This window comes from Poecilia formosa, unplaced genomic scaffold (assembly GCF_000485575.1).
Source record: "Poecilia formosa unplaced genomic scaffold, Poecilia_formosa-5.1.2 Scaffold458, whole genome shotgun sequence".
NCBI classification, from domain to species: Eukaryota; Metazoa; Chordata; class Actinopteri; order Cyprinodontiformes; family Poeciliidae; genus Poecilia; species Poecilia formosa.
In genome coordinates, this window is record NW_006800397.1 from 65,834 (window position 1) to 78,781 (window position 12,948).

Here is a 12,948-nt window from a genome sequence, read left to right on the forward strand (position 1 = left end):
TGTTTAAAGTATTTACATACAGTGGCTAATAAATATTGACAAATCAATTACTATGCATATACTTTGTGACATAAACTTTAAAAAATGTTGAAACATATCTGCCAAATAAAATAATATATAAGCAGCACAATTTGCTTTGAAAATATCATTTGCATCTTAAGTAAAACCCAAAGTAATTTTTGTGTCCAAAAATATGTAACAATCTTGTTCTTAATGCTGCTTAAGATTCACACATTGTCAAAGTTTTTGAGGTGTAAATACTTTGTGTTTTGACTTATCAATATTCAATATTAGTGTAAAAAATTTGAAGGTGGTTTAACTAGAAAGTGAAAGTCCTCCTGCTGCCTTGAAAATGCTGTTGAAATGCATTTTGTAGCTCAGATTTTAGTCATTTTCTCATCTTTGAATAAGAAACTTTGGAGACAATGAACAGAACCAGAAACAAACACAGAGAAGCAACCTTCATGTCTGCCACACAAATCTGTAATAAACTTGACAAATAATGAAAAATTGCAGATTTAATTTATTAAATAATAACAAGTAATAACTCTTTAAAACTGGTTAAGAGGCATTTTTGGAAAATTATGATAACATGTTTTTTTTTTTTTTTAATTGCATTATCTTAAATAAAACACTGAAAGTTATAGTGGCTGCCTGGTCTAGGTTTCCAGTAACAAAGCGTGTTATGAAAGATTAACTGCGCAAATTCGTCATTGTGCCTGTCCAACGTATAACGCTGAGTGGAGCGGTCGACCGCTCTAAGATGGCCGCCCTAAATCTCGTCAGCGACGATAGACGAGAGCGGTCCGTGAGGCGTGGGAGGTGCCGGTATGAGGTAGCGGCCATCCTTGGAAGGCGCCGACGTCAGTGGCAACACTGACCGCTAGCCCCGAAAACAGCGGCTGCCGTGACACCTGCCACCGGAAGTGCCACGGTAGGTGCGGTGTCACGATTTGCGCCTGCTGTTTCTCAACGTCGAACATTCTGAGATCGTCTTAAGGGGAAAATCAGGGCAAAAAAAATCGTGCAGCGTGATCTGGGCTTAAGGTACCGAAACAATGACCTTTGACCCCATAACAGCCTGCAGCCTGCGTGGACTGACACTGATTAGTGTTTTCCTCCTTGGTTGGCTGTAGAACCAGAACCAGGACGACTTTCCGGAACCGATGGAACCCTGTAGCAGATCCAAAACACCAGCAGCTCTATATATGAAGGTAGTTCAGTGGCCTAGTCAAAGTTCAGACTGAGATCCCGTTAAGATGCTGCAGCCTGACCTTCAACAGGCTGGAAAACCCTCTATAAGAGGGTCAAAGTTCATCCTCTGGGATGGGCGGTGACTAGTTGTTGGGTCAGGGTGTGAATACTTCTCCACAAAAGGTCCAGTCGGTTCTGAGAGACCAACCCGGCCTGGCCCGACCCGGCCCACTTCAGGAGCAGCATTCCTGTCATTCCAGCCCCCGCTGCTTTTCTGGGATCCGTAAATCTGCAGCAGCAGCATCCGGGCCGGGTCAGGACGTCCTCCTCGCAGGCAACCCCGATTAGATCAGAACCGCAGCGTTATCACCGTCTGAGTTCCCAGGAAAAAGTCCAGTACTGATCCGAACCAGCTGGTCCGGTTCTAATGCCTCTGAACCGGAACAACAGAACCTTCTGGATCTACAAGCCGGTCTACAGAACCGGTTCAGAACCTCCTCACCTCCAGGCGTTTCTCTGACCGCCCTCTTAGAGATGTCCAGGTGTGGGCTCTGGGTATAAACTGGGAGTACTGGGAGTAGTGAACTGGTTGTGGCTTCAGCTGGAGCTCCAGTGAGGCTCCGAGGACAGACAGAACAACGGAGACGCTGTTCCACCGAGAACAGAGCGCCGATTGTTTCTGACGACTGGAGACACACACTGGGAGGACTGGGAGGACTGGGGCTGCAGACTGGTTCCTCTGGTTCTGGAGCTGCTGGGTCCAGTTCCTCCATCAGCCTCCAGTTGGGTCATGTGATCGGCAGCGGCGGTTCTGCTGATCTGATTGGCCAATCAGAAGCAGTCTGGAGGTTCTGATTCTGCTTCAGGTTCAGGTTCTGGTTCTCCAGGTTCTGATTCTGCCCCAGTCTTTTCAGTCAGTAAAGTTGGACCTGAAGCTTCCAGAACCGATCCAACAAATAGATCCCAGATCCTGGATCAGAACCACAGACTGACCCAAATGGAGGACCTGGAAGGTTCTGTTCAGGAGAGACAGAGCTCATCAGAACCTCAACAGATTCTGGAGTAAACCCACAGAACTAGACAAGAGGAGATGCTGCAGATGCTCCATCAGTCCGCTGGGAGCAGAACCAGAACCAGAACCTGAAGAGCCTCAACAACCTGATAAAGAAGGCTGGTTCTGTTTGGTTCTGTTTGGTTCTGTTTGGTTCTGACTGTGGAACCTCTGGAGGTGACGATGCATAGAAGGATTCTTCATAAAATCAAAAAACTTCATAAAACCTCTGACCGTCGTCTCCATCAGCGTGTCTTCAGTCAGAGGCTTCTCCAGATTCGCTGTGACACAGACTGCTGCAGGAAGGATCGCAGGCATCTACTGAGAATCTGGATCAATGATTCACAACATTAAATCTCCTTTGGGATCAATGAAGTACGTTTGATTTGAACACCTGCAGGGCCTGAACCCAGAGCTCACCTGTTGACTCTTCATCATCTTCCTCTTCCTCCAGAGAAGAGGAAGAACTGAACTCCTTCAGAACACCTTGAAGGAGTTCTGACTGATCTGGGCTCAGAAACCAGAACCGGACCTGCAGTCAGAACCCAAGACCACGCCCTCACCTGTCCAGGTGTTTTCAGCAGACCGTTCAGCCCAACAAGCTCCAGACTTCCAGAACTGGACCTGTCAGGGTCTGGGTTTTACCTGCTCTGGTTCTGGTTCTGACTGAACCTGGAACCTGCTTTGGTTCTGCCCCCATGTGTTCAGAACCGGTTCGGTCCGCTTCCCAGTGTCAGTAAACTGGTTCTAACTTTCTCACCTCTGATCCGGTCTGCTCTGTAATCCGGTCCAGTCCGGTTCCTGGTTCTGGTCCGGTTCGGCTTTGAGGTTCGCTGCTGGTGTCGGTTCCGGTAAATCCGCCAGTACAACCCCGAGTCGGGCTGGGTCGGACTGGGAGCTCTGGCAGGAGAAGCTCCGCTCTGACCGGAGGAAAACAGCTGCCGGCAATATTAAACTGCTGCAGCTTCCGGTCTCTTTCACAATAAGAGGCGCGAATCTGCGCACCACTTCCGGTTGAGATAAATCAGATGCAAGACTCACCAGTTATCAGATTTAGTTGAGCAGGGAGCTTATAGCTTCACCGGGTCACAGGACACAGGAAATACAAAGTAAATGGAAAGATATTTAAATTTGACCTTAAATTATTGTTTAATGTTAAAATGAGAATATGATTTTCATTTGTTCATATCAGTTCATATCAGACTGAAATCTCAGAAAAATGAACAGAAACAGTTTTGATCAGCTAATTATGTGAATATTAATTAGCTATAAATATACAGTTGAAACCAGAAGTTTACATACATCCAGTGAAATAATGCAGGAAAGAATCTGTCAGATTTATTTATTCAGGTCTTCAAAATCAAAAGTTTATATACTTCTCCTCAGCGTTTGGCAGCGTCGCCTGACTCTGGGTTTCCTTCAGCAAGCTTCTCACTACAGTTTTCTGGAGTTCTGCTCCATTCCTCCTGACAGAACCAGGTCAGGAGTTCTGACGGGTCCGGTAGAACCGGGTCAGGTTTGTCGCTCTGACTCACCTTTTTATTTGTACCGTCTGGAAGCTTTTACTTCCTGCTAATGTCTTTAGATGTTGCTTCAGTATTTCCACATAATGTTCTTTTTTCATGATGCCATCTATTTATGAAGTCCACCAGTTCCTCCTGCAACAAAACAGGCCCACAGCATGATGCTGCCACCACCGTGCTTCACCGTAAGGCTGGTCTCAGCGCCTCTGTTTGTAACCATGGTCATCATGTAATAACAGTTCAGGATGTTTCTTCACAGAAGAAGGACTTTGTCCTTCTGGACATCTGAATACAGAAATCAGGTTTTATGCTTTATTAGACTTTATTAGAGTAATCAATCAACCAATCAGTCAAGTTTATTTATGGCTTCTTTCTGAGCGACGTTTCAGCTCATAGACCAGGTCTTAAACCAGGTTTAAATTAGTTTTTAATTGTTTTAACCTGGTTTGGATGTAGTTCTTTTTTTTTTTTAAGGTTTTGTTGGCTCTAGTGGCCTTTATTTGAAAGTAGTTTCAATAAACTGCTTTAATGAGAGAAGGGAAGACATGCGGCAAATGTCGCGACCACAGCCATGAGGACTAGGGCCTCAATATGTGGGTCGTGCTTTGCCCCTGCGCCACCACAGCACCCTGTTTGGATGTAGTTTGACCTAGTTTGGACCTGGAGCAACCCGTCCATCTCAGTTGGTCCTAGCAGACGGTCATCAGGAGCGCCTCCCAGCTGGTCAGATGCAGATGAGTGTTTCTGAGCTGCCTGGTGCAGAGGAAGTCCTGCAGGACGCGGCGTCCTGTCCTCAGCGGTGAGGAGCTGATGGTGGTGGTGGAGTTTCCTCTTGGCCCAGCAGACAGGAAACAGGAAGTGGCTGAGACAATAAGCGGCATTCCTCAGCGGCTGACGGAGGAAACGATCACATCGAGTTTTCCTCATCAGGGCAGGAAGAGCAGCCAGAGCTGCTCCTCATCTGATCTTGGATTGTCACAGCTCTATAGGTAGAACAGGTTCCCCACAGCGCCACCCTGTGGACACCCTGCCATTCCTACAACTCATGTTGAACCAGATTCTCTGAACAAACATCCCCCGGGTTTAATCTGTTGGTTCTCAGAGAAATTAAACAACCAAATTTTCCTCATTATTTAGAGTTAATTCTTTTCTTTTTATAAGATTTCTTTATGTGACGTTTTTACTCTAAATGTGTTGTTTATGATGAAGAGCGGAGCTAAGACTGCTGCAGTCAGTAAACACAGAAACACATTTACCTACAGGCAACCAAGCGAACAGTCATGTTGGACTTTAGTCATGAATCTGAGCAAACAGAGGCTGCATGATTCTCCAAGGCTCGGTTCTAGAACTCTTTTATTCAACACATTAAGCCTCTGATCATTTCCTGCCGGGCATTAGGTCACTTCCTGTTGGTAAAAGGATGGAGCTTTAGATGTTGTTCATCTTTCTGGACCTAAACGGATTTTATCAGCTCTGAATCATGTGAACTCCTCAGGCCTTCAGAGACGAACTTGTTCAGTCCGTATTCCAGAACCAGAATTCATCGGCTCCGGATTTACGACTATGATCAGGAAACACAGAAACCTTTCAAAGTTTATCAGTTCTTAGGTATTCAACTGGTTAAAGTTGACATTTAACATTTAGCTTTTTTCTTAATCTTGGTCTTCTGCTAGTTTTCTTCTTCCAGCTGTCCACCAGAGGGCGCTGCAGGCCAGGCAAATCCTGAAGTTCCTGCAGAAACAAGCGGCTGCTGATGAGCTACAGTCACAGATTAACAGCAATAATCTGCATTATTTTGCCTTTTAGAAGAGAAAAAGCAACTGAGTTCATTTTTCCAAGTCATATTTTCACCTTGTTCATTCATTTATAAATGTCGCAGTTTCAAACTAAATATTAGAAAGTTGAATAGTTAGCAAAATTTAGCTAATATACATATACACTTACAGAGTGGACTATCAAAATAAAAGGTTGGGCTTGAGAAATTTTATATAAGCTAAACATTGATCTTACATTCTTATGAATAAAATAGTGAAATCATGACTGAAAACTGAACTCCTTTCTTACAATGGGCTAAAATGACTCAGATTATGCTGTTAATGTGTAACGTTAAAACAGCGCCCCCTATGTTTGGCTGCAAACAGACCAGGTCCTACAGCAAACCTTCATGACTCCGAGGTCCCAGAAACCAGCAGGATGACATCATCACCTCCAGGTGTGGACCAGTGACTCACAGGGACGGAGGTACAGGAACCTTTATTGATCACGAGCATCGATCTGATCATCTTTCTAATTAATAACATTTTAATCTGGTCTAAAAGTAAAAAAAAAATGTTTCAGTTTAATTCATTAAAGAGGAATTGGTTTCTGTTCAACACATGAAGCATCCTTAAATTTCACAGAAAGTCTGGAAAGATCTACAAAATGATTATTTACTGATTATAATTTATTAGGATTGAATTTAAACTAGAAGATCACTGGAAAAAAAACTACAGTTTGGAAAAAAATCTGATCTAAGCGCTCCATTAGAAAACCTGGAAGGAACTCCTGGAAAACCTGGAGTCTAGGGGTACTGAGGTCAAAGGTTGAGAAGCTGAGATAATCAGAGGGTGAACCTGAGAGGACAGACAGCCGGACCATGGCGTAGACCAGGGGTGTCCAAAGTGCGGCCCGGGGCCATTTGTGGCCTGGCTGGTGCAGCAGGTTGGTGCAGATGAAGATGTTTTGTTTTAATCAATTATCATTGAAAATGATCATTTTCTTGCAATGGAAAAGATAAGTACAACAATATTTGTGTTTTTATAAGAAAGTTTTATAATTAGTAGAGCCTAATTTTTCTACAGACTTTCACTGGTGACCACATCCTGTTCCTATAACTGAGAATCAATTTGCTATAAAAATTATTTGTAAACTAGATATTTCTCTTTTACAGCAAAATCCTTTTCATGGTTTGGATTACAGTGAACAAGCTCCCTTACCTACAAAAATATTGGATGAGTATTTGCTTTATTTTGTATTTTTATTTTATTTTCTTGGTCCATTTCAGTGTTTCTCCACCTGGTCCTCAAGCCCCCTGTCCTGCATGTTTTAGGTGTTTCCCTTCTGCCACCTGAATTGTATCTCTGGGTGATTAACAGGCCTCTGCAGTACCTGATGGTCATGCAATCATTTGAATCAGCTGTTCTGGAATAGAGGCTCATCTAAAACATGCAGAGCAGGGGGGCTGAGGACCAGGGTTGAGAAACACTGCTCTATTTAATACTTTTGACCTACATGACAAAAAGTTTGGACACCCCTGGTGTAGACAGGTCAGTGCGTTAAGGCCCCAACATACTCAGGCGAACTGTGCAGATTCCACGAACGGCGCGGACAGAAGTACGCTCGAGTATGTTGGGGCCTTTAGTGTGTGGACAGCTTGGTCAGCCTAGGGTCAGTCTGTGGACGACCTTTGGTCATTCAGAGGTCACGGTGTGGACAGAAGGTTTCGGGGTGGAGGCAGAGGACAGGGACAGACACTGGAGGACTGGCAGTGGGAAACGTCTCCAGCAGGAGGAGATCAAACAAACCAACAACCAGTGGGTGAGAGGAGGACAGTCCCTCGGGAGCCTGAGGACGGCCTAGGTCTCCTCGTCATCGCTGTGCTGCGCCTTCTCCTCGCTCACGCCGCTCTCATCGATGTTCTCCAGAGAGTCCGCCCGCTGCAGCGTCAGGTCCGCCATGCTGATGGAGGGCAGCGTGTTCTGCTCTGGGTACATCCACGGCTTCAGGGTCGGGTCGTGTTTCCGCTTCCACTCTGGGTACTTCAGAGACGCCTTGTAGATCTTCCTCATGGCCTGGAGGGACAGAGACGGCAGGACAGGGTTGGACAGGGGACAGAGACGCCATCTGCGGGAGGAACCGGACCAACTTTTACCTTCGGAGCCACGAAGTGAGAGACTCTGTTAACGACCCACTTTGGTAAAGAGCCTGCAGGACACAGGAGGGGACAGGACTTACAGTCAGGTCTCTGGGAAGACAGAACAGAGGACAAAACTGTCTTCCTGCCTCACCTCGGGGATCCACCTGGGTCAGGTAGTAGAGGGTGGAGCTGGTGGCACTGTTGGATTGGATCAGGTAGCCCGTCAGCAGGGACACGGCTCGGACATAGTCTTTCTTAGGAGGATGTTGCTATGGAGACGAACAGACAGGCATTTTGGATTTTAATGTGGGAAAGCAATGTGACGACTTCCTGTGGTTCTTGTAAAACATGATCCGTCTGCCGTGACTAAAGAGTTGCAAACATGCTGCTGAACTCTACAGGGAACAGGAGACGGGTCAGTACTTTCCAGAACCTCTGTCTGCAACTCGACCTCCACCAGCAGCAGACACTGACCGGGTGTTTGACGGAGTAGTTGATGATCATGTAGTCGCTGCCGAGTGGAAGCCAAGACCGCATTGTCACAAAGTCTCGGTTCTTCAGAGGCGTCGGGCATTTCCCTTCAAACAGACACCAGAGGGGGAATAAATGAAGTCATCCTATCCAAGTTGAACTGTTCATGTTCAACATCCAGCCAAAGTTGAATCACTTTCCACAGGAAGTGACAGCAAAAACCAGGAATCTGCTCATAGACGTCTCCTCTTCCCACCAATGAGGGAAAACTTCTACAACATTCAGACCTGATTGGATGTTTTTACTTAATATTTAGACATCAGTGGAGACATTTTGGTTTTCCAGGTTCTAAGCTTTCTCTTTGCTGTCTTGCCAATAGGTTTAGCATGAAAGTAGAGTTGGAGGACTCTAACCTGCATTGGGAACAAGAATTATGTTGATGCTGCTTCTTCTTTAGCCTCAAACCACTGGTACCCTCTACTCCTGCAGGGGGTGCTGCAGGATACCGGTCGTAGGCATTCTGGAGGTCCACAACACACACAAGGAGGGACAACCAAACTCCCAAAACACCTCGGCACCTTTAAGGAGTAAAGACCTATTTCAATGTTCCTTGTCCAGGATGAAGACAGCACCATAAACCGAGCCTCTCAGGGAGGCTGAGAAGTCTGACCTTCAATAGCTGGAGGATGCTCTCCACAAAAACTGTGATCACTCCGTAGGTGGCATCCCAATCCTACATCTGCCTATGAAAAGGTATGGCCAAAAGAGACCAAAGAATGTCCAGAGCCTCCAGAACCATCCTCACTCCAAAACTTTACAATATCCTCAATGCAAGTCAGACGTTCCTCTCCAAAGCCTGGAATGGCACCTGATGTTTCCTTTCTGAGTCACTGAGAGCATTTCTACAACTTCCTTGAGCTCTGAGCCAACATGTGATTAGCTCTGAGCTAGGTAGCTACATGTTTACTTTGCAAATTAAATATTGCGTTTGAAACCGTGACACTAATAAATGAATGAATAACATACTGATATATGACTATATGAACCCCATTTCTTCTGACGGGCTAAATAACCCAAATTATTGCTGTTAATTTTTAACAGTGTAACTTTACAAATGTAACCCCATAAACAGCCAATCAATACGAGACTTTCTTCTATTTTTATGATTTGAATGTCGAGGCTGGTCTGGTTTTAAGTCAGATTCTGGGATAAAGTCTGGAGTGGGTCCAGTGGTACTGACAGGAGTAATATCCCACGTCTGCGTTGACCGTCAGTCTGCCGATGTCGTAGGTGTCGATCATGTTGGTGTCCCACTTCTTCCGGTAGCTGGTGTCATGGAGGACGTCGTACAGCGTCTCTGCCGTCACGTCTTTGCACACGATCCTCATCTGGAACAGAGACAGAGAAGAACCAGTTTCACCAGAACCAGGACATTCAGAGCAGAACTTGGACCTAAAGGTCAGAGGTTGTGGAAGCAGAACCATCATCACCAGCTTCCATTGGATGGCCACCCTCCCATCCACCAGGTGGCTCCTCCACCCGTTCCCAGTATCATGACTCCAGGCTGGGTCACCTGAACTTCTTGTGTTGGGTTCTGTTCTTTAGGAAAGTGAAGTCTAAAGTTCAACTCTCACATGACCTCTGAAGGAGACACTTGATCGCTGCCTTGCTCAGAGGAAGGCCGGCTGATCAGGTGCTGTTAGGTGATCTGGAAGCTCAGGTGGAGCTGAGCAGACGGAGTCATTCATCTTTAATGAAGAAGGAAGAGAAAACTCAACAAACTACAACAACAAACCCAGAGGAATTAGCAAGAACAAGCAGCTAGACAGGAAGTCCTCCAATCTGAGGAACCGACCACAGGATCTCCATGGGCTTCAAACCTCCAGATGTCAACTTTCTAAACTTTGAGCCACTTGGTTCTAACTTCAAACTTGTGATCCAGTTCACCATCATGCTGGAGAACCATTAGATCATCAACAAGCTGTTCCCAGGGAACGTCTTGATCCAACTCTTCATCCAAGTTTGACTGTAAATGTGGGCTGGGAGGTGATGCTATCAGATGAGAACAACCCACATCTGAAGACTGAGACATCTCTGAGGATCTAAAGACTCCTAAGGTGTGTGTGATGAAGATCAGGATGATGATGAGCTGCAGGCACCACCCAACCTACATCAGACTGCTAGTGGCTGTTACCTCTGAACAACCTTCCAGGAACTCTGTCCAGGAGTTAAACTGCAGCCTTCAGCCTCTTCTTCCTCACTGGTTACTGGATACCATGGGAGGCGGCCACTACCTGCAGGACGTCATCTTTTCCAGTCTGTAATCTTTCAGGGCCGTCAGGCTCGGCTGGACGGCTGTCATTGGATCCGTGTAATTCAATCAGCAGAACTCAGGAACTGCATCAATCATTCAGGAGGTCCTGAGCTTCATCACCCAGCTGCCGCGACTCATCAGGAGGCAATGATGCCGGTTCAGGGCATCTATGACAAATTCTATGGGGGTTCAGGGCATCTACACCGGGATTGGAGTATCTACGCACATCTTCGACAGATTCTGGGTGTCTACGCAGGGCTTAAGGCCTCTTCGAAGGGTTCAGAATGTGTTGGTCGGGTTTGGGGCGCTTTGGCCAGGCGTCCTGGCTGGTTCAAACCCGCAGCTTCTCCTGATAGAACCTTCTGGAAAAATTGCTTCAGACTGCAGACCCTATGGACAATGCAGACACCAATTGTTGAACACTAACCATTTGAGTTACTGAACAATTCAATCTTTAACCAATGAAGGAGATTTGAACGGTTTCTTCTATCAGCTCCTCCTCTTTCCTGATGATCTCAACATCCAGGTCTGGGTTGGAGCCTCTCCAGCTGTTTTTCCAAACACTTCCTCCACTCATTCAAAGTAACAGCTTCCTGTTGTTGCAAATAAAACCACAAATTCTGCAGAGTTTCTGATCGATTCTTCATCTAGAAGAACTGCAAAACTCCACAGTTCTTCCGTGACTGCCAGTCAGGGGGGTCCATCAGAACTTCCTGGATCGACTCAGGTAGATTCAGGGGACAGAGATGGTCAGCTGGTCTTCACAGTGACCTCAACCTTCAGATAGCTCCAGCTTCACATGGAGGTCAAACATCTCCTCACTCAGCAGGAGAACCATCAGGTGAGGTCATGACCTCACCTGAGCAGAACCACCTGGAGGCTCACGCAGGTCCAGAGCTGAGCAGGGAGGCCGACCCCCGGAGGAGATGAACCGGAGAAGCTGGAGGTCCAGAGAAGAAGACGATAGATTTCTGCAATGATCCAGATCTGCTCTGACCTTTGACCTCCTGAATGCAGACAGTGCCTACATTACCCACAATGCACCAGCAGCAGGTTCCTGGGCGTGTCCTCCGTACGCTGCTGTAAGGTTTCAGCTGAAGCACAGCAGAACCTCACAACACTGACTGGAACTGGTCCAGATCCTGCCAGAACCAGAACCAGGATGTGTTTTCTTCATAAACAGAACCACCAGTTTCTGGAACAGAACCATGAAAAGGGTCTTGTGGTCCATAAGCTAGTCGGACCAGAACATTGGTCCGACTAGCTGTGAAGCTTAAAAAGTACAGAAGCAGAACCGGGCCCTGCTGGTTTTTTGATAACAAAGAGTCAAACTGCTGCGGACCTCGTAACCCGCCTGGAAACTGGACCGGGCTTTCCTCCGGATCCGGTTTCAGCTCCCGTTTCAGATGTTTCCATGTGTCATTCGGGTTCTGATGACCTCATTCCTCAGAAGGTCCGGTGGTACCAGGTCAGCAGGTTCTGGAAAAGTTCACATTATAGCTCTGGGTTCCTCAGAAACCCAGAGCTACACACACACACACACACACACACACACACACACACACACACACACACACACACACTAGGGGTTGCACCAATTAGTCGACTAGTCGACTCGTCGATTCTTTTCTCTGCAATGACTTTTTTCTGGGCCAGTCGACTAGTCGCAATCACATGACTAAACAGATTTTTCCCAGAAAATGAAAGAAGGTGGACTAGGTGAGTTCGCCAGAAAGCTCAAATTGTATAAAATTCTAAATAATTTAATAATTACAAACTGTAAATTACAACATAGGCTACCGCAATAGGGGCGTTGCGCGGGGCGGTGGTTAGCGCGGCGCCCCGCATACAGAGTCTTTAGCCCGCGGTAATCAGGAGTCCGACTCCCGTCCTCCGTTCGCTGGGCCCAGGCCTGTCTCCGCTCTCTCTGCCCCCTCACAGTCAGATTGCTGTCAAATAAACTAGTGCCGAAAAAATCCTTAAAAAAAAAAAGACTACCGGAGTAATGTGTTACAACGCGTCATGATGTCAGGCTTTTTTATCCATCCAACTGATCAGCGTCACCCTGCGTATTGAAGCTTTTAACCTGGCAGCTTTACGCTCTTATAAAGATGTGGTTTGACTACATCTGGAAACCAAGTCCAAGCTTCATCCTGAGGATCTGATAGAGGCGATCTTGGCCGCCGTCTGCATGTCGGTTCAGAGAGCCGCTGCTGAGTCAGCAGAGATCATGCTGCGCATCGGGAGGAGGAGCAGCAGGAGGAGCAGCAGGAGGAGCAGCAGGAGGAGCAGCAGGAGGTTTCGTTGAATTCAACTGTAACCAAACGGGATCCGTTCATAATAAGTTTGGTTTGTGATGTTCCAACAGCACCAGTGGTCAGTGTGATAATTTGACTCGTATACCAGTAACTGTCCAGAGATCATCAGCATCAGCCGGTGTTTGGAAAAAAAAAAAAGTCAGACCCGACTTTGTGCAACGAGCTTTTCTGAGCTGCTCACG

At 46.5% G+C, this 12,948-nt stretch overlaps 3 protein-coding genes and 1 long non-coding RNA gene across 5 annotated transcripts in view; 1 reads left to right on the forward strand and 3 right to left on the reverse strand.

The window, feature by feature from the left end:
• The window catches only part of LOC107833803 (uncharacterized), a 21,293-nt gene extending 19,221 nt beyond the window's left edge, over positions 1 to 2,072 (forward strand). Inside the window, exon 3 of the long non-coding RNA XR_001659569.1 lies at positions 2,061 to 2,072. This is a non-coding gene — a long non-coding RNA (uncharacterized LOC107833803). The remainder of the gene's footprint in view (positions 1 to 2,060) is intronic.
• Positions 1 to 3,297, reverse strand: part of arap3 (ArfGAP with RhoGAP domain, ankyrin repeat and PH domain 3) — a 25,024-nt gene extending 21,727 nt beyond the window's left edge. Inside the window, exon 1 of the mRNA XM_007577863.2 lies at positions 3,006 to 3,297. The gene's annotated coding sequence lies outside the window, so the exon portion shown is untranslated. The remainder of the gene's footprint in view (positions 1 to 3,005) is intronic.
• A 3,707-nt stretch (positions 3,298 to 7,004) lies between these two features.
• LOC103155968 (PCTP-like protein) overlaps positions 7,005 to 12,948 on the reverse strand; it is a 16,173-nt gene continuing 10,229 nt past the window's right edge. The window contains exon 7 of the transcript XR_001659568.1: positions 7,005 to 7,211. The gene's annotated coding sequence lies outside the window, so the exon portion shown is untranslated. The remainder of the gene's footprint in view (positions 7,212 to 12,948) is intronic.
• LOC103155969 (PCTP-like protein) lies at positions 7,205 to 12,013 on the reverse strand. Of its 2 annotated transcripts, XM_007577867.2 has the most exons (6): positions 11,791 to 12,010; positions 9,375 to 9,522; positions 8,138 to 8,241; positions 7,815 to 7,932; positions 7,679 to 7,731; positions 7,205 to 7,598 (listed from the first exon to the last, which is right to left on the reverse strand). In XM_007577867.2, exons 2-6 carry the CDS (start codon positions 9,520 to 9,522, stop codon positions 7,383 to 7,385), a joined length of 639 nt encoding a protein of 212 aa, XP_007577929.1. In that variant the 5' UTR covers positions 11,791 to 12,010; the 3' UTR covers positions 7,205 to 7,382. The 2 variants fall into 2 exon arrangements, with proteins under 2 accessions (XP_007577929.1, XP_007577928.1); XM_007577866.2 differs by having other exon boundaries at positions 9,375 to 12,013.